Source organism: Silurus meridionalis, chromosome 9 (genome assembly GCF_014805685.1).
Source record: "Silurus meridionalis isolate SWU-2019-XX chromosome 9, ASM1480568v1, whole genome shotgun sequence".
In the NCBI taxonomy this organism is placed as follows: Eukaryota; Metazoa; Chordata; class Actinopteri; order Siluriformes; family Siluridae; genus Silurus; species Silurus meridionalis.
The window spans coordinates 20181693-20207089 of record NC_060892.1 but is presented as its reverse complement, the minus strand read 5'-3'; the positions used below and the strand labels follow the sequence as shown (position 1 = coordinate 20207089).

The following is a 25397-nucleotide window of genomic DNA, read 5'->3' as shown; positions in this document are numbered from 1 at the left end:
ACGGCTCCCGGGCTCGCTCCGCGGTTTGAATTCGGCACAGAGGGAGCTGGAAGCGGTGCGACTTCCAAATGTCTTAAATAAAATGTAGTTTCGACTCGCTTTATAATATTAGCGGTTTTCTTTAATTAACGTTTTCCACGGACCTGAAACGGAATAAGAGCCGTGTTTTTTAAATATATATTATTTAGCAATAACTTTGCGATCGGTAAGTTTAGCAGCAGGGTCTAAACTAGCAGGTGTGCTGTGTTGCTAATCTGTTTAGCTTAGCGGGGCAACCAGCCGGGAGAAGTCTGAGGACATCTGCGTGCACCTGAGCTCCTCGGTAAGATCTACCATGTTGTGTTGAACCTCCAAAATGACCTCCTTATTGGTTTGTTTAACCTGCTGGACACTTGAGCACAGGCTCCACGTTTTCACCATTTCAAAAAGCTGTCAGTTCATGAGCGCTTATATATTTATTTGTGTTTACCAAAACGTTCATGGACTATAAATATACACCTTCATGGACCGACTCATTATTAGAAGAGAATCCGCTCAAAACGGTTTCTTGTGTGGTTTTGCATTACATCTTTCAGCTGTCCAGAAAAGAGGAATCATTGCCACCACTTTAATTGTGCTTTAAGCCTCTTTCTTGAGCTTCTTATATTATTATGAACATCAAGACTAACATCTCTATGAAAACCTTATACATTTAGGACATTCAGCAGCTTCCGATATCCATCCATACAATTAAGGGGTTAGGGGCCTTGCTTTAGGGCCCAGCAGGTGCAGCCTAGTGGTGGTCCAGTATCTTAACCACTGGGAATCTAGAGCCTGTACTGGGAACTCTGTGTTGAAGCAGGAATGCAATTAATGCGACACCAGTGCATCACATATTTCCCAGCCCAGCCACTGTTCTGAGTGTAGACACGTTTTGGAGACACGTGAGAACCCTGAAGACACTCCAGACAGGAGAGGGTCCAGGATCAAACCGGTGCCCCTGGAGCTGTGAGGCTGCTCTAATAAGAGACAATATAATCAGTGTAAATACGGTGATAACAGATACAAACTACACAAGTTGTTGTGAAGGTTTTTCATTTTTTTTTTTTTTTTTCAGAATCCGGTGGTGACACCATGGCAGACAGCACGTTCGGGACGATGCGTAGCCTGCTGGTGGACTCGTCCGTCTTTGACTCCAGGATGGCGGAGTCCTCCAGGGAGCAGACGTTCTTCGGTTTGACCTCGGACGACGCAGAGGGTAAACAAACAAGGCCCTTTGCTCTCCACCGTCCGCATGAATCGGCATTTCTTTTGGCATGCTGTCATTTCTTTCAGATATTGCAAAAGGGACTGGATGTCTCTTTATTTTTTATTTTTTTTTATGTTCTCTATGACAGCTTTTGTATTTCCTCGGAGGCTGACTGTGCCGCCGGGCTTTTAAAATGTCTTTCAGAAATCCTGCGTCAAGTGAAGACCAGGGTTGTGCTTGTGAAGGATGCGGGCGGAGACGCAGCACTTGAAAAGGCGATTGAGGTAAAAAATCAGATTGTATCGCCGTCTAAATGGAAAAAGTGTTGGATACATACAAAGCAAGGCACCAGGTAGCCATATGCAAACTAACATCAAATAAAAAAAACAAACACAAACAAACTATTCAAATCTAATTTTATTCGTCACATACATACAGAGAACGACATGCAGTGAAATGCTTTTTACGTCTGTCCGGCATTAAAGCATGAAAAGGAATGGAGTTATGGATAAAACCAAAAAAGAAAGGATAGATAAAAAAAAATATAAACTATAGAAAATATATGTATATACATAAATGCGTATGGTAGATATTGACACAATAAATTGATAGTGGCATAAAAAAAAAAATGATAGTCTGAAAAACGAAGCCATGGCACAACATACAGCTCTAATTCTAATGTATATATTATCAAAGCCATCATTACAATAAGCAGAAGACAGAACCGCTGATTCGTTCAATAACCGCTGTGCGGAAACATGGCAATTAACAGCAGAATTTGATCTGAACGTCTAGAAAATGTTTTGGATTTTTCTGACATTTGGTGTACATGCAGCGGGAAAACAGTTAACCAAAAAAAAAATAATAATTCCACTTCTTTTCTGCTATCAGGTTCTTTTTTTTTTTTTTTTTTTGCCCGCAGGAGATTAGCTGTTTTATCTCACGGACAGATCAGTGCGCACGGCGTTTCCTGTTTTCCGTGCAACACTTGTGTCTGGGGTTCAGGGTTTCTGTCCACATGGTGTCATGCGCCTCAGTGTCAGCAATTAATAGCCGTTTTCCTGTTTACCCCGAGTCAGGAATATAACGACGACTTGTTTATCTTCCTGCATCCGGGAAACATCGGGTTGTTTCCCGTTACTTAGTTGTGTTTTAATGCTAGCGAACGGATGCAGGCGGCTCCCAGCGAATCCGTTTAGTTCTCCGAGCGTGGAGCCGTTAAGAGAGCAGTTTGCCTTGCGTGGGTTGTTTTTCTTTCTTTTTTTTTTTTTAACCCCACGTGTTGAATTCGAAGCCCACTTTGATAAAGTAGGCGTGATTTCTAACGTTAAGTGGGTAAATCTGTTCGCCGTGTTTGCATTTAGGTGCCGGGGCCAATTTCCATTCGAAATGAGCCTGCTGTCAGGAGCTAAATGTTATACACTTTAAATGTTGACATTTTCCTCCTGCACCTCCTTTAAACAATTAGCTTCTGACAACGGCCGTCTTGTCGTCGAGTCTCCGGGCTTTTAAACGTGCTCGATCTCGGGTTGTTTGAACACCGTCTCCTGTTTATCTTCATTTTATGAAATAAATCATAAAGGTGTTTTTTTTTTTTCTTTTTTCTTTTCTTCATGGGCTCGCCTTGTAATAGGAAGTGTGAGTCAGTGGATCACATTTATTAGCGAAACGTCTCGACTCGTCAAAATGCACAGGTTGTGTCCTAATTTGATTGAAAAGAAACACTGGGTAATATGATAACGATAGCAGGAGATGAGAATAGGAGCTTTCACAGACGTGCTTTACTGATGAATCGTTATCGTGTGTGTGTGTGTGTGTGTGTGTATATATGTATATGTGTATGTATATGTATATGTGTATGTGTATATATATATATATATATATATATATATATATATATATATATATATATATATATATATATATATATATATATATATATATATATATTATTTTCAAGGTCAAATACATTTATTCTCCTTTTTCCGTTCTAAATTACATATGTTGGCCTTGAAAAATACAATCAGAGCCGTTTTCCCATTGAAACGCAGCACTTCAGTTTCGCCAGCAGTTTATTACTATGTACACTGCATGATATCCTGAATCATCTTATCATGAGATATATATATATATATATATATATATATATATATATATATATATATATATATATATATATCTATATATCTTTATTTATTTATTTTGCCAAAATTGATAATACATATGATGGATCTACAGCGATCAGGACATGAGGTTTTTATTTATTTTTTAATCGCACAACCCTTGTTGTAAACCCTCAAAGCGCAACATTTGATCAGCCGTTTGTTTTAGACTTGTACAGTGATGTCCCTGGGGTGAGGTTTAAATGTTCCTTCTCGAATCCAGTCTTTGTAGTTGGGTGGGGGGTTGCGGGTGGGCAGACGAGCAGGTGACGTTTTTAAATTGATGTCAACTCACAGGTCCAGAAATCCTCCTCTTTTTGCCCTTGAGAATGCATGAGAGGGCCGTCAGATGGCCGGGTTCTTTGAAATGCTCAGCTCCTGCTCCCACTCTGCAGTTGGGGCACATTCACACAGCTTAATCAGAGGCACAAAAAAAAACCCAGCAGCAGCTGAGCGAATCGACCACTCGCCACACACTTTGAATTCGGAGAACTTTTCTTCCCGGACTTGGGTTGACATTTGTTAGAAGTTCTCTCCTTCCCGCTCGTGTGGATATCGGGCTGAATTTGTAAGGCCCAGGTTGCCAGGTTGATGTTTGAACACTCATTTTATTTATTTTTTCCCAGGCCATCCGAGTAATGGAAGTCCCGGTGGTCAAGATTAAAGAAGGTGACCCGAGCTCAGAGTCGGGCGAGAAATTAATAAAATCTTTAGTCAACATGGTACGTCTCGGAGACGGGGAGGCTCTTTGCATGCATGAGTTCGTCCCGGAGGGTTTGGCTGCATGAGTAATGTAACGGACACTGCTGGGACACTCCCTGCTGAAATTTTCACTTTTAACACAACGTGGTGAACTAAATCAGTCTTGATCTCTAATGTGGTGTGTTATGTCTTTTGTCATCCGTCTGCTAATCTGGTTAATAATTAATCCACACCGGTGTTCTTAATCTACTGAGGGTATTTTTTTTTTCTTCTTCACCTTTCTGTTTTCTTTTCATTCCCTCTTACATACTCAAGCAGGGTGAGTCACAGAATACTTGGAATTCACTAACATGCTTTTAGTGTGAGAGAAATGTAGCTCGGTAAAAGGCCCATTTTCTTCAGGGGTTTGTTCCTCAGCGAGAGCTTCTTGCAAACCGACCCTTTTCTACATTTCATCATGCAGAGGGCCATCCTTGAGTAAACACAAGAAGCACTGCCCTTGTGTGTGTTTCTCGTCTTTTTGAAATTGTTCCTGCTGCTTCGCTGGAATGCTGTTTAGTATTAAAGTCCGAGATGAAGCTTTTTTGCCGTTTCAGTCTGCCATGAAATGCAGACTGTTTTATTGCATTCCTACTTGATTTTTTAAATTCCTTTTGAGCAACACATTTTTCGATGGGCAACGAGGTTCAAGTCCCCAACCCCCCCCCCCTTTAAATTTTTTTCCAGCGAAGCAGCTCCCATCAGAATATTGTATGTTATTGGTTGCAGTATTCTTTGTTTGGTATCATTTATATAAAAAAAAAAAAAACGCGTATCTTTTGACTTTGTGTCTCTTTTTCACGTCCCCCATTAGGATATAAATGTCCCCTGTATAAAGACAGACAATGTCAGAGAGTTTGGGGATGGAGAAAACGCTGAGTACGAGACAGTCTTTGTACTGAAGGACTTCCAGTCTCCTGACTACAGCTATTTATACAAAAATGACAACCGCATTTTGGGCCCCCCAGTGGTACTGCATTGTGCTGGAAAAGGAGAGGTGAGGATGAGTGTGTACACACACACACACACACACACACACACACACACACACACACAAGCGATCAGTGACTCACACATGCATGTGACATGTATTTATGCCTTGAGGCCCCTTTTATATTTTTCACTTGAAGCATTTCCAGCTTTCCAAAGCCACAATTCAACTTCTACCCGTAGAGACTAAATGCAAATCTGACGGTGTGAAGTTCTCTCTCAAAGACAAATTGATTCCTAAGCAGCTTTTAAGTGTTAGTATAAAGACACCGAAACGCGCTGTGGTTATCGGCGCGTGCCGCAGCACCTGTACGGCGCACGCACGAGCGCCAGCTCCGTTCTGATGGAGCAAGAAAGCAAAGCGGTCCTCCGTTACACCCCTGCAAATGCTGACAAAAACGCAGGCAGTGACAGTGATGCTAACATGGCCTGAATTCACATTTCCTTTGCTTTCGAACAGACTGAAATGCTGACTCTTGCGCTCAGTCTAAGGTTCACACCTCTAAAGTCCAGTCCTCTTCCTACCTTTATCTATTGTTGTAGTGTAACTGCTACGTGCATGGCATAATCATGATGTAGGATTGAGATTTGGAAGGAAATGTGTTGACTTAACTAAAACACGTTTATTCATATTCAAATTTTTCTATTATGTCTTCCTTGTTTGTTTCTCAGGCTATGCTAATAACTCTAAAATACCCTGTCTCTCTTATCGTGTAGCCGCTGCCCTTCTCGTCCCGCCCGCTGTACTCCACCACCATGCTGAATTTATCCCTCTGTTTCACTGGATTCCGCAAGAAAGAGGAAGTGGTGAGTTTCTGCGGTCTAGTAGCTAATCCAGATATTGTTTCTGTCGCCTGAGATTTTGCATTTTGCACCTGACCTCATATATCCATCGTTTTCGCAGGTAAACCTGGTTAACCTGGTGCATCATATGGGCGGCACCATCCGCAAGGACTTCAGTGCTAAAGTCACCCACCTCATTGCCCACTCCACTCACGGCGAGAAATACAGGGTTCGTGTTTGGGCAGGACATCACACATTTTGTTGGGAAGTGCGGGCGAGCCGTGGGTTTATTGTATCTGCGTGTTGGAATGCAGCAGCTCATTTCAGTTTAGAGCTTCATTACGATTTAATATTTACACGGCAAGTCCTAGATCTTTCCAGGCCGCAATCGGCTGCGCAGCACAGCCAGTGCCGACCACATTTTAACGCTGCCATGACCGTCTCGTTTCCACAGCGTTCGATAGCAGCTGTAGATGGTTGACTAGAATAAACACCTCTAGCTTGTAGTTAACAGGTTCAAACAACAAACCCCCTGCCTTTAAATAGAAGTCAAGATACACAAGGTAAAATTACTCCAGTAAAGTGTTCCCTTTGAACATTTATTTAAGTAAAAGTACCAAAGTTTTTGCATTCAAATGTGCTGAAGTTTTCAAAAGTACTATGATTTTATTATGGCTGTAATGTTACTATCATTTAAACAAACTGTTTACTCTCAGCGCACCCGTCTATCAATAGAACAATATAAACGTTTTAAACAACTATTGATGTCTATCAAAATGATTAAGCAAATAAGACCACGAGTGCTGTAGCACGTTAGTCAACTTTCTCCCGTCATTTGTTCCTCTCTAAGTGGAATGATGCTGAACCGTATTTTGGTCATATGTAGATGCCACCAAGCGGCAATCAAAACCAGTTTAAAACGCCGCTCTTCCCCGATTGGTGGTTATGTTTTTATCCCATAGGAAACAAAAAGTAACAACTGACTTCATTAAACGTAGTTGAGTAAAAAATCATGTATTTGACATTCGACGTGTAGTGAAGTAAAAGTACAGATATGTGAAAAAAAGTCCACTACTGTTCATCGGCTGCAGTAATATTTCAACAGACAAACACTGAAAAAGCCTCTTTCTGGAGTAATGGTCAAAAGATTCACTGCTCCACAGTGTTGCTGAGTGAGGAAGGAGCTTATCTCGGTCACGTTGGAAGGATTTACTGACGGGGGTGGGGGGGGGGGGGTAGATCAGGTTCTGGAAACGGACACAAATACGAGTTCCACTGTTACTTACGTGTAAATGTAGAATTGTTATGAATATGCAGAAAAATGTACGTATTCCTCTATTTGCTTTAATTGTTTGTATGAAGGTCCTTCATATTTAAGCGAGCAAATAAGAGCCATTTTATTTGAAAGTACAAAGGGATTGTAATTGCACTTTGACCAAAACAGAGCCCTCTGTTCTCTGGACAGATGATTATATATGAATATTTTTGTATTAGACCCCAAGAAGCTGGACTGTGAATGTTAAACGTTTGAACTTGAGATATATTTATATTGAAGATGTTTTTCTCTCTTTTTTTTTTTTTTTTTTCTCCCCTCCTGGTGTTTTGGTTGTCTAGGACAGGAAATTGCTTCTCTCCCTGTTCCCATGGCAACCAATTTATTCACATTTGCTTATCTCTTATTGAGTGCGGAAGCTAAAGACTGTATCGAGCGCTCGGCAGAGCAAAGAGTGTCGCGGCGAAAAAGTTGTTTCCTGCGCGAGGGAGATCTGGCCTGATCAAACACCTTCGGAGTGCTCGCACGTAGCCAATAAGCCCCTGTTCTAAAGTCCACATAAAGCATCGCTCCGTCCTCCCTGAGAGACTCTGCGAAATATAGAGCCCTTGGTTTTTATTGATTCACTCGGGTTCACTTCACTTTTTCAATCTCCCATCCTCTTTTCCGCCGAAGGCCTGGCCGGGAGTCAGCTCTGTGCTCGGTCGCGCTCAAAGGTGTCGTCAAGGTTTTTTTGTGATTGACGGGGGAACTTGCAAGTGGGCTGTTTTTAAAAACCGCATTTTATTAATTTTCCTATGCGCTGTGTGCAGAAATGCTTAGGGCTGCTTGTCGAATGAATTTTTTTTTAATGTGTGTTGGCACGTGGTTCCCTGGCAGTCATAAATCGTATTGGAAATGTCTAAAGAGCTACACTATAATCATTGATTACAGAAGAGTTACCCAAACACACGTGTGCTACTGGTAATCGAGGTTCGTCGTCATCATTGCAGTTGTTTTCCTCAAAGCTCCAGATGTGAGGCAAATCCATCCTCTGTGACTGTGTAGTTATAAATTGTCTTTAGGAGTGTGTCTGATTAAGGGTGCACTTATTAATCACTCTTGACAAAAAAAAAAACCTCTACTTAATTAAGCTGCGTCGTGCATTAGGTAGATATGCATAATGCGTGGCTGATTTTGTGCAACCTCTCTTCTTTTTTCTTTACTTCCTGTAGTTGGCTGTATGTATGGGAACACCCATTCTAACTCCTGACTGGATTCATAAGGCCTGGGAGCAGAAGGATAACGTGTAAGTGTGTGTGAATATGAATAAACATTAATAAACAGGATTGATGTTTGTGCTTTAGAAATCAATTGTCGCGCTTTCTTCATGTGGGGGGCTGGGGGGGTTTTCATCGAGGGCTATATAGATGCTCTTCGTAGACAGAACATTATACCTTATGCTTTGAGTTCTCCAGAGATTCATTAAAATCAGTTTAAAAACGTACGAACGGCGTACCTTTCGAGAGCATATGTTTCGATGCCAGGTTGTTATTTGCGCTGAGAGGGGGCTGATGCCAACCTTCTGCTTGCAGCAATTTCCACGCGGGCGACGAGGAGTTCCGTATGGCCTTCAAAGTGCCGCCGTTTCAGGACTGCGTTCTGAGCTTTTTGGGATTCTCTGAGGAGGAGAAAAGCAATATGGAGGAAAGGACGCTGAAGCACGGTACGGGAGAATCATTTTTATATCTCCTTCGGCAGCTGCTGCTGACAAACTACAAAGCATTTTTTCCGTCGCAGGAATTTTTATTTCTTTATTTTCCAGCCTCGTTTATTTGAACTATGCGATGCCGAATGCTGTGTTCGATAAAGGCAGAACTAATTTTTTTCTTTTTTTCTTTCAGCACTTCACATAAACTAGTGGGGTCTATTTGTTTTTTTTTTATGATCTGTTTATGTGCCTTCGCTCTGCTGCATGTTTCAGTTAAGGCGTAATCCAAAGAGGGTTAAATGAATGGCCTGCTGATGTACAGTGCTGATTTTTCGGGTAGATTTAGGATTCTGTAGGAAGGTGGAGCATCAGATAAGGTTATGAGCACTGCTCTGTGCATTTAACGCTTAAAGAAAAGGATTTGACCGGGCTTGTAATTTATAACGACAATTTGCGAACATGTCGTGCGCTCCAGGTGGCCGCTTTCTGGAGGTCGGAGATGAGAAATGCACTCACCTGGTGGTGGAGGAGAACTCTATCAAAGAGCTGCCCTTTGTGCCGTCCAAGAGGCTGTATGTTGTAAAACAGGAGGTGAGGACATTTTACGCTCCGGTTCTGACGGCACATCCTGAGCAACAGAATGAATTCTGTAATCTGAAGATGGCAGATGTGGGTTTTTGGGTGAACATTACAGGTGGTTGTTATGTTGTGTGTAAGTGGGTTGAGCAAAGTGGGCTTGAACTGTCTAATCTGTTTTTTTTTTTTTTTTTTTTGTCTGCTTATTTTCTACTTTTGCACTCTTACTTTCAGTGGTTTTGGGGCAGTATCCAGATGGATGCTCGCGCTGGAGAATCGATGTATTCGTATGAGAAGGTAATGTTTTATTGTAATTACAATAGTTGGTCCATGGTTCCACCACTTCCTCTGAATGTTAAACATGGCCAAATTAAATTATTCCGAAAACAGTAGTCAAAATGTTCTCCAAAATCTTGGTTTCCTCACCCAGTCGGACAGCCCAGTGATGAAGAAGGCCGTGTCCCTGCTTTCTCTCACGACGCCCACCAGTAATCGGAAACGGCGGCGTCTGCGTGACACTCTGGCCCAACTCACTAAGGAGACCGAGATCTCGCCCTTCCCTCCTCGTAAGAGGCCCTCGGCCGAGCACTCGCTCTCCATGGGCTCCCTGCTGGACATCTCCAACACTCCAGACACGTGCAAGGGCTTGACAGGTGAGACTGGGAGAAAGAGAGGACCTCAACCACACGGGCTCATTAGGTCTGGTGCACCGGTTAAGGGTTTAGGATGGAGTCATGCAGGACTATGAGATGATTGTAGCTTAGTCTCTCTAGTGATTCTAATGACTTCTGTGTCCCTGCTGGAGCTTTAGAAAAGATTTTGATTAAGAAAAGGGCTTTAAGTGGAGTGCAGTTGTGTGACTGAGGGAGGAATAAATCTGTTACTTTAAAGGTTTAATTTACATTTTTAAATGTTTTGGATGCACTGGTATTGATTTACTCCCAGTTTGCCCTCTGAGTTTAAATCCTAAATGGTGTCTCTTTCACTTTTTTTGTGGAAGCACATAACACTGCACTATACAGGATTCCTTACGCAGTTCAGAGAAGTATGGAAAAAGTATGGAATTTGATTTCCAGATCAGGATTTTGTATGACAAGAAGAGCAAAAATTATAAAATTAAGAATTTGTAAAAAATATAAATTAGTGTTTAGTATATAAAAATAATAATTATAAGACACTAATCCGGATAAATTTTTGTTTCGAAAGCACTCCGCATCCACATTTTGATTTCCTAAAAGTTCCTGAAACGTCTAAAAGCGCATGAGCAAAACGTGATGCACGATTTTGAAACGCTACGTTTTCATCTCGGTGTGGACGGAAGGCCAAATCGGAGAGGGGAAAAAAGTGAGACGAAAAAATATAATACATTTCCAAACGAAACCGTATCAGTGTGGACATGGCCGGAAGGTGCTTTTGGCTGTGAATCGGTTGTTGCCTTGTGAGGCAGTTGCCATGATGGTACAGCGCCCCCGTATTTCACATGCTAAATACAGTCTGCATAAATTGAGTCTGGAAAAGTATTTAATTTTAAAATGACAAGCGTGTAGGGACCCTGACTGTGAATATAGTGTACTGTGCCTTTTTATAAATATAAAAAAATAATTTTAATAAACAGTTATTTGCTTATGCACGCTATATTTAACTGCGTTTCACTGGCATGACTTCTAGTCAGACATGTGACGTTTGAGTACATAAATATAGAAATTGGTATAGTGTTCACACAGGCGAATTTGTTCCGACAGCCCGTCTGGTGTGTGAAAGAGAAGCAGTGTAGGCTCAGGGTGAGCGTGTGAGGGCTGGTTTATTGTTACAGGGCGTAGCGTGGAAGGCAGGCATAGACAGAAGAAGGCTGCGAAGAGGAGGAGTGAGAGGGAGCAGGCGAGGAGGACGAGTAGGACGGGCAGAGAACGGCTCTTTCACTGTACCAGCACACCGCAGCAAGCCACAGAGCAGGACGCACACCCCGAACACGTACACTTGGAGCTTTCGTTCAACTCCTCCCAAGAGTCAGGAGGCGTGTGTGGGTCATCAGGTGAAGTCAGAGCTAGGTCACGTACATGTTTGTTACACGTTCACTGCTAAAAAGTAAAAAGTCATTCGGTTCAACTTCCTGTGGACTCCCAGCACTGCAGAACTGTGAAAAGCATGGCCTTGATATTAAGTATTTAATGTCACATTAACATGTTCGCCTGCAGTACACAAGCCAATTCCAGGCCTTCACTTTGGCGTCTGAGGGTTCGACTGTTCCTCCGTAAGGGTAAATGTGGTTACAGAACCTGAATATATTTGAGGAGACTCCAAAGTGAGAGACAATTGTGTCGGGAGAGATTATCTCACTGCTCACCTGTGTGCCTGCCCATGCGTTTCAGAGAACTCCAGACCCTCCAGAAGCTCCACACCTGTCCTGGCCAAGCAGTCGGCAAGATGGCAGGTGTCCAAGGAACTGTACCAGACTGAAAGCAACTACGTGGATATCCTGGCTACAGTTCTGCAGGTCTCTCATCTCTCACTCACACACACACACACACACACACACAAACATACATGCTCGCAGTAACAATCCACAGTGCCTGTCTGTGGCCTTATCAGGTTGTACCAGTGCTCCAAACCAGTGGGGGAGAAAATGAATTAGATTCGTGTTACAGTGGGCAGCAGAGCCTATTCTACATCCAAGCACCTGTGCCCCTCAGAGCCAGCCGAACACCCCCACTCTCCTCTTCCAACACACACATTCACTCTTAGAAACACACATTAACACAAACCGTGTGTGTCGGGAGCAGCTGCCATGACAACATCGGAACATGACAAATCCACTCTCCGTGACGATCGGATCGACTATCACCAAGAAACTAAAATAAACATGAATTTTAAACCACTGACATGTTGACCTCAGGGATTTGAATCACTGTCTGCGATTTCAGCTTTTCAAGTATCCACTGGAGAAAGAAGGCCAGGTCGGAGGCCCCATCCTGGCGCAAGAAGAGATTAAAACCATCTTTGGCAGCATCCCCGACATTTATGAAGTGCACACCAGGATAAAGGTGGGCATTCAGTTGTTTGAACTTGTGATTGAGCGTGTAAGACCGGTGATTCATCCGGAGCGGCTGTTAACGTTGATCAATGTCTTCCGGACAGGCGGACCTGGAAGAGTTGGTGATGAACTGGTCGGAATACAAGAGCGTCGGTGACATCATTCTGAAATATGTGAGTGTCTGGGAGTTTTGATCTACATGCGTCGTCACTTCGACGACTCCGGCTGTCTGGTCCTCTGTCGTAACGCTCGCCCTTTGTCTTCGCAGTCCGGCGAGCTGGTGAAAGCTTACCCGCCTTTTGTCAACTTCTTTGAGATGAGCAAAGAAACAATTGTAAAGTGTGAGAAGCAGAAGCCCAGGTTTCACGCATTCCTGAAGGTATTGTGTGTGTGTGTGTGCGTGCGTGCGTGCAGGGTATCAACAGTGCTAATTACATTGAGAAGTGAGAGAGGAAAAAAACCATGTGACCGTTTTCCATGGTGGTCTAAATGAACAATAAAGAAATGAATACCTTGTGTGTAGATCAATCAGTCTAAACCGGAGTGCGGGCGGCAGACGCTGGTGGAACTGATGATACGTCCTGTTCAGAGACTACCCAGTGTAGCTCTCTTACTCAATGGTAAGTCTTAACGCACGCGCGCACGCACTATTTCAGTGGCTCATACATGCTTCTCTGTAAGTGGTTGCGTAGCCTTCTTAGATTTATTTATTTATTTCCCATGTGTATTTAAAGGCTTTGATTAGAGACTGCTATGCTAAATAGTTGATATACTTCTGTATTTTACACCCGAGGCCACATTCCGGCTGTATCTCTTTGTGTGATTTATGGAAATCCATCCCCATAACCTCTTTTTCTTTTTTTTCTTTTTTCCTATTTGTCACACTGAACTATTTCAGATATTAAAAAGCATACCTCGGATGATAATCCTGATAAAGTCACTCTGGAAAAGGCCATAGAGTCCCTCAAAGAAGTTATGACGTGAGTTAAATAATTGAACGACTCCATTTTAGATCCTTTTCTCACCACTTGCTCATTCTCCAATGGCTAAAAACCACTTTGTCTCCCCCCCCCCCAAACCAGGCATATAAACGAAGACAAGAGAAAGACAGAAGGCCAGAAGCAGATCTTTGATGTGGTTTATGAAGTGGATGGCTGTCCCGTAAGTTTCTTCTTACGTGTTTACTCGCCCGAGTTCTATTCGTAGTGACGATCCGCTAATCTCTAAATAACAGTGGCGGTGCGTCGCGCCTATCCTCCGCTCAGCCGAGCTTGCATCACTGTTTATTTCACTTAATTAAGCAGCACGCTCCCTTTATGTTTTTCTTTTCCAGTCAGGATTTGTAAAAGCTTTGCATCTCGTGCAGGCAACCTGATAATCTTGCCTCCTTTCTTCCTTTTGAGGTTCTGTGCGCAGTATATTAATGTAGATTTCTTTAGGGGTCTATCGGAGAGAATTTGAATTAGTAAAAAAAAAGAAAGAAATAGGCTGTCAGGAAGAAGGTCCCTGTTTGCTTTCTTTTTGATTTTCAGAAGGAGCTTGGTGATGCTACCATAATAATGTGTTCATGTGTTTATTTATTTATTTTCCAGGCCAATCTTTTGTCTTCTCATCGGAGTCTGGTGCACAGAGTGGAGACCATTGCTCTAGGAGACAAGCCCTGCGACCGGGGCGAACATGTCACTCTATTTCTCTTCAGCGACTGCCTGGAGGCATGTTCACACTCACGTTCATTAAGAAACGTATCTTTATTTTCGGTGAAGTTGTTCTACAATTTGCGTGATGAAATCCTATTTTCCCCTCGTGTGCCAATATTTTTTAGAATGACTAGACGAGGAAAACCTTGGCTGCCGTTTACAGCCTATAATGTACACGTTAACCATCTGTTCTTCCGTTTTTATATGCAGTATCGTGGCCTGTGCTTCCCTCAGCAGCTTCCTGATGGATATTCTTTTCAATGACTTGTTAACCGGAGCATAGCTTTTTAACTCCCAACCTGCTGACTTTCCCCCTTCACCCGACACACGTATGACTATTACGTCCACATAACATCCTTTAAGTTTATTGACCTTTTACGCAGTGCTCTATTGAGTCAGCTCCTCCTCTCCCTTCCCCTCGAAGACCCGTTCCACCCACTCTGCTCTTTTCTTATCCCAATTACATATACTTAATGGTGAGAGAGTTGGGGGGGTAATTAATTCATGTGCAGTCCGTGCTTGCTGACTCGGCTACTCCCCGTTTTCTGATTAGCATGGGTTTGCGTTTGATTGGTGGGGGTGGAGGGGGGCTTGTCTACTGTGGCTGTCCTGTTTGCACAGCTTTAGGTCTAGCCTGTTAATGAGAGAAGGGAGCTCTGGGGCTCCATCTGCTCAATTATTCATTGATGAATTCCTCTGTATTTATATCTGTTGCTCTACATCACACCACATCCCTTACCCAGGCCCCATGCTGTAGGATTAAAGGGTACCTAATGAGCCTGGGCGTTTAGCTTCTGAACAACACCGATCAATGAATCACCCACGACAGACTCCATGCGCACGCACATACACCCTCTCTATAGAGTCTGGACTTAAGCCCGTGCACGAGGTAATTTATCGCTTGTATGTGCGCATCCCCAGATTGCCAGGAAGAGGCATAAGGTGATCAGCACCTTTAAGAGTCCTCTGGGGCAGACACGGCCACCTGCTCAGCTCAAGCACATCACCCTCATGCCCCTGTCTCAGATCCGCAGGGTGCTGGACCTGCGCGACACCGAGGGTAAGCTCACAGTTCAAACTACAGCCATATAATACACATCCCGACAAAACACACATTCTCTTCCACTTGCTTGACGTTTCAGAGTAACTATTTGTTAATTTGTTAGTTACCATCATTTGCGGAAGTTTCCCAGTGAAAGCTGTCTAAGGATAGGCTCCATGCCCCTTAATCGTATGTGTGCAAAAACCTTCGAAAAGAAGAAAAAATAAATAAAACAAAGCCGCGATCGAATCGCTGTGCTTTTGTAACACGCTACAAGCGGAATATTTTTGAGAGAATGACGGCAAAGAAGCTTTTTGAACATGTCACTCTCCAGGCATTTGAGTGACACCTTCCCAAAGAAGCTTTTTCTAAAAGGAAAAAAAAGAATTTGTAAATCCAGGTGTTCACATTAACGAGGGCAATCCGTATTTTCTTTACACTTTCTTAACTAGTTCTTAAATTGAAGGTTTCTTTAAAACCAAGTCTCCTCACTGTAGATATTATTTCTAATGCTGGATTTTCTAAACACTTGATATTATTGGGCAAAGCCTGGCCCACGAGACATTTGCTCAGTGGAAACACTCTTGTTTCTATAGTTACCCCAGGCTGTGTAAAAAGGGAAAAATAATACTACCTCCATCAAATCAACCAATTTAAACAATCTGAGTCAATTTCGCATTCCTCCCTTGCACTATACCGCTCGTGTGTAAGGTTTTAGCCCGCTGCGTCGAAAACTTGACTGTACCTTTTTAACTGCTTCCCAAATCCGACCCTGCTTGTGTTTTCTAAGCTCAGTCTCTGTTTTTGTGCGTGTGTGGATGTACAGACTGTCAGAATGCCTTTGCCTTGGTCGTGCGGCCTCCTACTGAGCAGGAGAACCTCCTCTTTAGCTTCCAGCTCGCTGCTGAAGACACACTCAAGTCGACCTGGCTCAAGACTCTCTGCCGACAAGTGGCAAACACCATATGCAGGGCTGACGCGGTGAGTGCTCCCACCCCCTCATGGAATCTTTGGCTCCCTTCAGCTGGAGGCCGACAAAGGCCTCAAGCATAATTATTTATTTTATTAGGCCTCACTTTGTTTTATTACAGCAACAAATTAGGTGGCATGTGCGGGCCTTTTTGGTGGCAGTTAATCCTATTAGATTGTCCAGCGTGGTTAGGCTGGAAGACAGATTAATGTAATTAGAAGTGGAATTGTGCTTGAACTTTACACCTCGGAGGCAGATGGCTTTATCTCTATTCTACAGCACCACAGGTCTCTTGCTCTGACGCATGAGTGCAGGCCCAGACCTGCCAAACAGCACGTGTAATTGGCTCCAGCCAGACAGATGTATATATTTGCCTTTATAATTAAAGAACAAGTACCTCTAAGCCCTGCAGGTGAACGTCTGTCTTGCCAGTCCACAGACACCGGCTCCACCACAAGGTGGCGATGCACACCTCCTTTCCGTGTTCTCGTTTTCCTCTCGCTCTCTCCCGACCAAGACGTCTCACTCGTTGCATTTCGCCTGCAGAATGACTTTATATTTTATTCTATTTTAAAACAGGAAGACCTAATTCAGCGCACCGATCCTGACACCCTTCAAGTGAGCACCAAGGACATGGACAGCACGCTGAGTCGAGCCTCCAGGGCCATCAAAAAGACATCAAAGAAGGTAGGGGTGGGAATAGAACGGTGGGGGTTGTATGTAATGCGCTCTCACACACACACATGTTCCCTTAATGGTAGAGTTAAAAACTAGGCTCTGGAACTGATTGGTTAGTCTGTATACCATCGACCATCAACTGGTTGAGCATATTCCAGATGTGAGGCCTTAAAAAAAAGGTCGATGGTTCCGCCGAGTCTGATTTTCTTGTCTCATGTCTCTGTTGCGATTGGTTAAATCACCTATTTATGTAAATGATTTAACTGAAGACCGAGAGAGGGAGAATGTTGTCCTGGATTCAGAGGAGTAATGTCACTCAACTTTTCAGTGTACGTTATATATAAAAGTACAGAGTGAAGCATCTCTACCAAACAAAACCACCTGTTTAAAGACATGAATTTGTCATTAAAGAATACGCATTAAAGAGTAAAAAGTCAGTTTTATCATCTTATTTGCTTACTTTTGTAAAACGAATAATTTGACGTTAATAGATTAAACTTGAAGTTTTAAGTGAATGCCCATGTTTAATTTTAAATAATTTTTTTATTTTTTTAATTATCAGGAATTTAATAACAATATTTATATATCTATTGGGTGCAGTAATAATTGTATTGATTTGCAGGTAACCAGGGCATTCTCCTTCACCAAAACCCCTAAGCGTGTGATCCAGAGAGCTTTCATGGCCAACAGTACCCCAGATGACAAGAGTCCTGGCACAGGCCTTGATCATATGGCTCGAATGTCTAGCAGCTCCACACTGGCTGTGAGTCTGTTTTTCTTTCTGTTTTTGTCACCATCTCCTTTTTCCATGGTAATTTTATAGGAAAAAACGTGCCGTATTTACTTTTAGAAAGACACGTTTTTATTGCATTTTCTTTATTACTCTACCTCTTTACTATCTACCACTTTACCTAATGCAATTCCAGGCCTGATCTAACAGAACCTGGTCAAATCTATTAGAAACTAGATTTCTAGGTATGGGTTTTTGATCACTGGGTTATACTCTAGTGTTGCAAACAAGCCTAGGAGAGGTGACGAGCATGAAGAATTAATCTGACCTCCAAATACACAGAAATGCTTGCTGCTGCAGAAAGTGTATTTGTTTGGGGCACTGTGTTCTAGTGATTATAAAACCCTAATTAGTTTTAGCCCCGAGGCCTACAGTTCCAGTTCAGTGTACAGATCCTAACTGTGTTGCAGGTTTACCTTCACAATTAACATCATAATTCAATTAGGCTGGACATTCACTTGTTCAACACACAGACGCTGTCAGCCAAACACTCCTGCAGCAGCAGTTACAGTTAGAGCCCGTTTGGTCAAATTGATCAGTTATTGCAATTGAAATAAGCAAATGTTTTAAAGGCCGAAATGTTCCTGCTGCTGTTACTAAGCGGTGCAATTAGCATGCTCCGACGATCTTTTCAGGTTGAGGAGCACGCAGGCATGTGGAAACACTGACGAAACCGAGCAAAATAAAGTCCACCGCGAAAGCGTTACATAACCGTGCTGCGCACCAGCAGCCACTTTACAGTTAAACAGGTCGAGAGAAAATAGTCACCAGTCAGACTCGAATATCTTTTCCGCATGATGCAAAGACTGAACTCTACATCTCGCCGTTAAGCAACGGCCACTGGTTTTACTATAAGCTTGTGAATACTTACAATGTACCCTACAAACTTTTTAAAAGAGTATATTAATATACTCTTTTTATCTGAATTAATGTGCTCAACCATCTAATTGGCTCGGCGTACTTCACTACCGTTAGCTATCTCTCTCTAAGGCTACGTCGGCGCTAATCCAGATAAATGTGAAAACCAAATGTTGCTCATCCATTATGAAACTGCTTAAGTAAGATGATTCGAACTGCGTCTTTTCTGCCTGGCGTTTATTTACTTTTTCCGAAATTATCCACTTTGGAGAGCCTTTTTAAATGAAAACGTATTATAAAGTGGACGTGACCTAAGCCTCAATACACCCAAACTCTGACAGCACATCCCACATTGTAGGGTTTTACACTGGTGGATTGTGTTTGTGTTTTTTTTTTTTTTTGGGTTCGGAGTTGCTGTTTTTCTTCAGTAGACTTTAACTGTTTGCAAGCGTATGTTTTAAATATTAGTAAAAGATAACACAAGTGAACACAAAATGCCGCTTTTAAATAAAGGTTTTTATTATTGAGGGAAAACAAAATCCAAAACTACATGGCCCTGTGGGAAAGTGTTTGCCCCCTGAACCTAATAACTGGCCACCTTCAGCAGCAACAACTGCAATCAAGCGTTTGCGATAACTTGCAGCGAGTCTGTTACAGCGCTGTGGAGGAATTTTAGTCCACCCATATATGCAGAATTGTTGTAATTTAACCACATTGGGGGGTTTTCAAACATGAACCCGCCTTTTTTAAGGTCATGCCACAGCATCACAATAGGATTTAGGTCAGGACTTTTACTAGACCATTCCAAAGTCTTCATTTTGTTTTTCTTCAGCCATTCAGAGGTGGACTTGCTGGGGTGTTTTCGATCATTGTCCTTTTGCTCAGCAGCGTTTCTGGTCTTGGAACTCTGCCATGCAGACCATTTTTCCCCAGTCTCTTTCTTATGGTGGAGTCATGAACACCGACCTTAACTGAGGCAGGTGAAGCTGGCAGTTGTTGTGGGGTCTTTTGTGACCTTTTGGATGAGTCGTCGCTGTGCTCTTGGTAATTTTGGTCGGCCGGCCACTCCTAGGAAGGTTCTTAATTTGTCAATAATGGCTCTCACTGTGGATCGCTGGAGTCCCAAAGCTTTAGAAACGGTTTTATAACCTTTTCCACACTGATAGATCTCAATTAGTTTCTTTCTCTTTTGTTTCTGAATTTCTTTGGATCTCGACATGTTTAGCTTTTGAGGATCTTTTGATCTACTTCACTTTGTCAGGCAGGTCCAATTTCAGAGATTTCTTGATTGTGAACAGGTGTGTCTAGAGAAATTCAACTCGTGTGATAAACCACAGTTGAAACGGGGGCAAACACTTTTTCACACGGGGCCATGCAGTTTTGGATTTTTTCCCTCAATAATAACCTTCATTTAAAAATCGCATGTTTTGTTTACTTATCTTTCACTAATATTTAAATTAGTTCAATGTTCTGAAACATTGTGTGACGCATGCAAAAGAATAATAATTAAAAAAAAAAATCACCACTGTGTATAAAATAAACATTGTCTATCTATAGATAGATAATGTGTGTGTAAAGCATGCAGCGTTTACACCTGGTGCAATCATTACTAACGGTCTGGACAAGTGCAAGAATGACAAGTGTCTGTGCTTTCGTCAGTTCCGTTTTTTTCCTGCTGTGCTCATTCGTTAAGCTCAATAGCCAATCGGTGTTCTCTTTACCGCAGACGAGCGCCGCCGCTGATTCGGCATCAGCAGGAGAAAAACCCATATCGGTCAAACTCTGACGTCACGTGTCTATATTGCTCTTTGGAATATATATATATATATTAATATAATGTACACACACATATATACATACATACATATACTCCGATCAGGCGCTCGTACTTAATTGTTTTTGAGATTGATGTATATTTTGCTAAATAAATTCCTGTCTAATGATTATCCTCTTAAAGGAGCATAACAATGTCTTTAGTACGTAGCCACCAATGTAAACTGTTAGCTGTTTGTATTACCAAAATGTTCCATCTGATGAATACATCTGTTTAATTATGGCGATGTCTTGCTCTATATTATGAAGAAAATGTCATCTCGCCTCGCGCGCGCAGGGTTATAATCTAAAACCAAGCACCCTTTCGTAGACACTTGCTCTTCAATTAGCTGCAGCTATAACGAAGCGATTCAGCCAAAGTTTAGTAATGTGTATATACGCGAGGATGCGCAATATGGATCGTACTTTACGCTATAATTATGCTGCCAGACGTTGTGCTGATTTGTTTCGCAATACATTTAACAAACGAGCGAAACCCTTCATGCATCACTGTTAAACACGTCAAGAACGGCGTGCGTAAATACGAATCCACCCGTGACGTGATTCTAGAATGCTCCCAGGTTGCACAGTAAGTGTTGCTGCTCATTTGATTCGTTGATATCGTGACAATTCTCTAGGCAACATTTCTTCAACAGACTGATCGAGATGTTCAATTGTTTTTCAATGATATTTGGTGATTCAGGTGTCATGTGTACAACTACCAAGGCAGGTGAATATAAATCCAATTCTGTATTCTTAAGTCATTTGGTAAAGTAGCACTTCAGAAAGGAAGCTAAGGACTTTGCATCTGGTCTGAAACTAATGAAGCTGATGTTCTACTTGTTCCATTTCACCACTTCGGTGTTTTCATTCGGATTGTCACTGTAGCAATTTAGCCTGTAGGGTCCTTCTGGTTTTCATTGTTTTTCATTTTCTATGTCTTTTCCAGAGTAATTAAAGGAACACTGTGTAGCCTTTCAGGCTAAATATGTTGTGTACCTTTTTTGGGGGTTTTTGTTTTGTCTGGATTTCTATTTCAGACTAAATGCTTTGCCAAACCTTATTTATTTCAACAGCTGGACTGCAAACATTTAGACACTTTTCTGTTAAAAAAAAAAAAAAGTTGTTACTTTGCTGTTCTGTGCTAGGCTAATGTGTGTGTTTGTGTGTGTGTGTACAAGTACAGATGGCTCGCTCAGCCTCCACGTTCAGTCTGAGTGGCTGTAGTAAAAATGCTGTAGTGCAGCGCTCCAATTCTCTGGACAATGCGCCTCGGCCCAGGCTCTCCGTGTGTGTACGTAGCCCATGTGGCCCAGAGAACACTAACCAGCCTGCACCCTCAGAGTCCCATCTCAAAGTGCCCGTGCAGAAAGCATGCCCAGCTGCTCTGCAGGGCGCGAGGCCATGCCGGGATCTTGTGGTTTCCTTGGAGCAGCGCCGACTCCCTGGTTCCCCCCGCAGAGAGACTCTACTCTAGGTGTGCATATGATGTGAGCACAGCACACTTCCGGCTCCCTCGTTCACTAACGTTTAACCTCTGGGGGAAAATGGTTGCACCTACTAACTCGCTATGTCAGAGATGCGCAGTTTCATTCCTGGAGATTTGCATCTGGTGGTTTTTCTTCTTCGCACTCGCCAAATCGAATAACGATCCCATTCAATTGGCGCGCTTCGAACAGGAAAATCGCCGAGCCGCTCTGGTCTAGGATTGTAGTTGCGCATCTTGCATCATCCTCAGGGGTGTTTTGATTGTTCAAAGTCAAGTCAGGTACTGTTAGAGTCCAGGTGCTGCTAACTTCAGCTGAGCCTAAATCGGGCTTAAATCTAATTGCATCACTTGATATTTATGCACCACAAAACAAGCAAAGCTCTACTCAGTGACTCACTACTGTGTTTCTGCAAACAACTGGCGGTTGTTGTATCTGCTGATATTCTGTCGGCCATTCCGAGTCATTTGTATTCAAGTACTTAAACACGGACTAGAATAATTCATTACTGAAACCTTAAGAAGATTAAAATAGCAGTTGAACAGGATCAGACCTAATAGAATATGTGAGAAAATCCTCAGGAGAGCTTGTATATAATCAGACGCAGGGGCACTGGTATGCCGTGAGGGAGGTTTAAAACATTAGCTCAGTGTGAAGCCCTAAATGAAGAAAAAGACCGATATGACTGACACAGTAAAGGAAGCATCATTAGAAAAAAAACCCGTTAGTGTTTTAAACATCGTGACGTAACGGAAAAGCACGAGGTGATAAGCCTGTAGTGTGGGACTCGAACAGGAAAAACAGCTGGTTAAAACCTTGACTTGCGTGACTTCTGTTCATTATAGCGAGTTTGAGTTTTGAGCTCTCGTGTAGCCTTTGTTGTTCTGTGACGCATAATAAATGGTCTGGATGCTTCATGTGCTGTCATCAGAAAGCAATTCTACTAATCAATCCCCCCCCACCCCCCTCAGTACAGCCAGTCATCACTCATTCGAACAAAACTCAGCTTTTCACGCAACTGGATTTTGATTTGCCGTTGATCATCTCGCACGAAAGCGCAGCGTCAACTTGGGTTTTATTAACTCTCTCGGGTGTCATAAGCTCGACTGAAAAGTGTGTGTGTGTGTGTGTGTGTGTGTGTCTCTGTGTGCACATGGGTGATGGGTTCTGACTGGTGGTTATAGCAACAGGCCGGGGAAGAGTAAAGGGAATAAATTGGGTTCATGTTCCTGCTTAACCTCTCTTTCATGCTCACCTTTCCATGCGAGATCGCAGGAAGGAATGCAGCATCAGCATCCAATTCGAGCAGTGATTGATACAATGTCCATTCATAAATCTGAAAAGTGTTTTTTTTGTTTAAGATATAACTTTTAGATATGTGCACTTAATTTCTGATGTGGTGCTTTGGGAGAAGATATCACAGCGGCTGAATTCGAATTAATAAAACCTTTAACCCGATTTTTTTCTTCACAGTTCGGTCTTTCTTCCACGATCTTTATTTACAATTCACTGAAAATTCCTTCTCTAAACATTACATTTAAGTAGGAAACCAGTTTGAGACACACTCTATTGCCAAAAGTTTGCGGACACCTAGGCATGCGTATGGTATGTGCTTTTTCAACCTCACATTCCACACTTAGTCCGGATTTGCTCTTATAATTCCGTCCACTCATCTGGGAAGATGTTCCTCGTGGACACTCGTGTTCATTCAGCCACGATGGTGTGAGTAAAGGCAGGTACTGATGTAGGTGTGGTGAGGAGGCCTGGGGTGCGTTCAGATTTATCCCAGAGGTGTTCAGTAGGGTTGAGATCAGAGCTCTATAGCAGACCATTCAAGATCTTGAAGGAGCTCATTTTGTGCATGGGGGCATCGCCATGCTGGAACAGGTTTGAGTTTCCAAGTTCCAGTGAACGCAAAATTGTATTATACTGCATCCAAAGCCATTCGATACAATTGTGTACCTCCAGTATTGTGGAATCAGTTTGGAGAAGAACCACGGCAGGAAAGGTCAGGTGTCCCAATACTTTTGTCCATATAGTGTGTTTTAAACAGTTTATGGCTATAGGCTATAATTAATGGCAGGTATAATATCACCTGTTATACACCACCTGTTCAAAACTTTTATACTAGACGTTGTTCGTTTCACCATGTTTTCTCAGGCCACCACATGTTCAGTTTGTAGTACCACATGTCGTTCACTAACTGCGTGTTCATTACTCTTCTCCCTTGAAGCCTGATAATCATCCCTGTGTAATATTTCACTTTACATGCAAGAGCTAAAACGTTTAAACTGATTTACCAAGAAAGATACATATTGTGAAGTTTGAAGCACCACTATTTCCTACTATGCTAACTCCTGAGGACATGGCTGAATCTCTATTAATGGAAGTGGTGTGATGATATGGTCACTTCCTCAAGGAGTTTCCTGCATTTCCTCCACCCACACTGAACACTACTTAGAGTTAATTGGACATGTACAGGGAGTTTTCTCCACTAGTCATCTCCGAGACATGCTCCTTTCAGCTTCACAATATGGTTCTTCATAACAAGCCGCACCAGATGTCTAACTTCCTGAAGAATTTCAACATCCAGAAACTTGCTGATACTAAACAATATGGTGGTTTTTTTTTTTTTTTTTTTTTTTTTTCTTCTTCCTCCCCGACTCCATATGCATCTTCTCTTTCTCATTTATTCCAGGCTGTGCACTCGCCATCGATGGTCAATCTGTCTTCTGCGTTCGAGAGGAAGTACCACACCTTCAGCCGATCAACCACTCACCTGATCTGATGTGTATGGTTTCCATTCTTAGACTGAACAACACTAAAGATTTTCTATACAGTGGTACAGTGCTGCTCAGATCACTGCTCTCCCACTCCCAAATGAAGGATCGTGCTCGTTATGTTTTCCTATGTAACTGTCATATTATTTTGGGTATTTTCATCTAACTGACATGTTAATAACACGTGTTTTCAGGGTCTTTTTAAATAATAGAAATAGATTTTCACATTATTAACCAACGAAAGTATTTCTTTATGTAATATGGGCAAGCCTATCTCAGCCACTTAATTCTCCAGCTTTTATAAAGCTACATCTTTGAGTACTTTAAATATAAATGGGTTACGATTAGAGAAACATCGGTAAGTCATTGTAGTTAAACCATTACTCGAATTTCACATATTGTAAGTATTTTTGTTTTTTTATATATATATATAAATCGACTAGATCGTTTGTTTTGAGCGGGCAAAAAAGTGGAGCTGCAAACATATTTATTCTCTAGAATAAATTAATTATATATATATATTAGTATATGTCAATCTTATAAAGTTGTCTTTGTTTGTATTTATGTGTAAATATGGTCCTTTTCTTGTTTGTGGTTGTGTCATTCCTATGTTTTTTTTCTTTCTTGAGTGTCACTATAGTGGCTCTTCAAAACCGGTCCAAACACTTCCTGTGTTTCATGCAAACTCCCCGTTTCTTTGCTGTACTGAAGTTCCATATTGTCTTTTGGTCTGTAATGATTTTTGGGAATTGTTTTTATGTTTCGCATTACTCATTTACTCGTTTCCAATAAAAGACGAATGTAGCTGA

General features: G+C 42.2%; 1 protein-coding gene across 6 annotated transcripts; it reads left to right on the top strand.

The window, feature by feature from the left end:
* Positions 1-25397, top strand: ect2 (epithelial cell transforming 2). Of its 6 annotated transcripts, none has more exons than XM_046857868.1 (27): positions 1-322; positions 1097-1237; positions 1433-1512; positions 4017-4112; positions 4946-5128; positions 5839-5928; positions 6026-6133; positions 8392-8465; positions 8752-8882; positions 9343-9458; positions 9678-9740; positions 9874-10096; positions 11257-11475; positions 11813-11937; positions 12365-12484; positions 12579-12647; positions 12743-12853; positions 12998-13094; positions 13373-13454; positions 13557-13635; positions 14067-14186; positions 15093-15231; positions 16040-16194; positions 16763-16870; positions 17484-17624; positions 21508-21798; positions 24507-25397. In XM_046857868.1, exons 2-26 carry the CDS (start codon positions 1114-1116, stop codon positions 21796-21798), a joined length of 3144 nt encoding a protein of 1047 aa, XP_046713824.1. In that variant the 5' UTR covers positions 1-322; positions 1097-1113; the 3' UTR covers positions 24507-25397. The 6 variants fall into 6 exon arrangements, with proteins under 6 accessions (XP_046713824.1, XP_046713825.1, XP_046713826.1 ...); XM_046857869.1 differs by having other exon boundaries at positions 21508-21811; XM_046857870.1 differs by lacking the exon at positions 4017-4112.

Bases quoted from the DNA above. Each gene is read 5' to 3' on its own strand.
- ect2 (XM_046857868.1), top strand. From the start codon at position 1,114: ATGGCAGACAGCACGTTCGGGACGATGCGTAGCCTGCTGGTGGACTCG. The intron at 8,883-9,342 runs GTACGGGAGAAT...CGTGCGCTCCAG, and splicing joins GGAAAGGACGCTGAAGCACG to GTGGCCGCTTTCTGGAGGTC. The intron at 14,187-15,092 runs GCATGTTCACAC...GCGCATCCCCAG, and splicing joins TCTTCAGCGACTGCCTGGAG to ATTGCCAGGAAGAGGCATAA.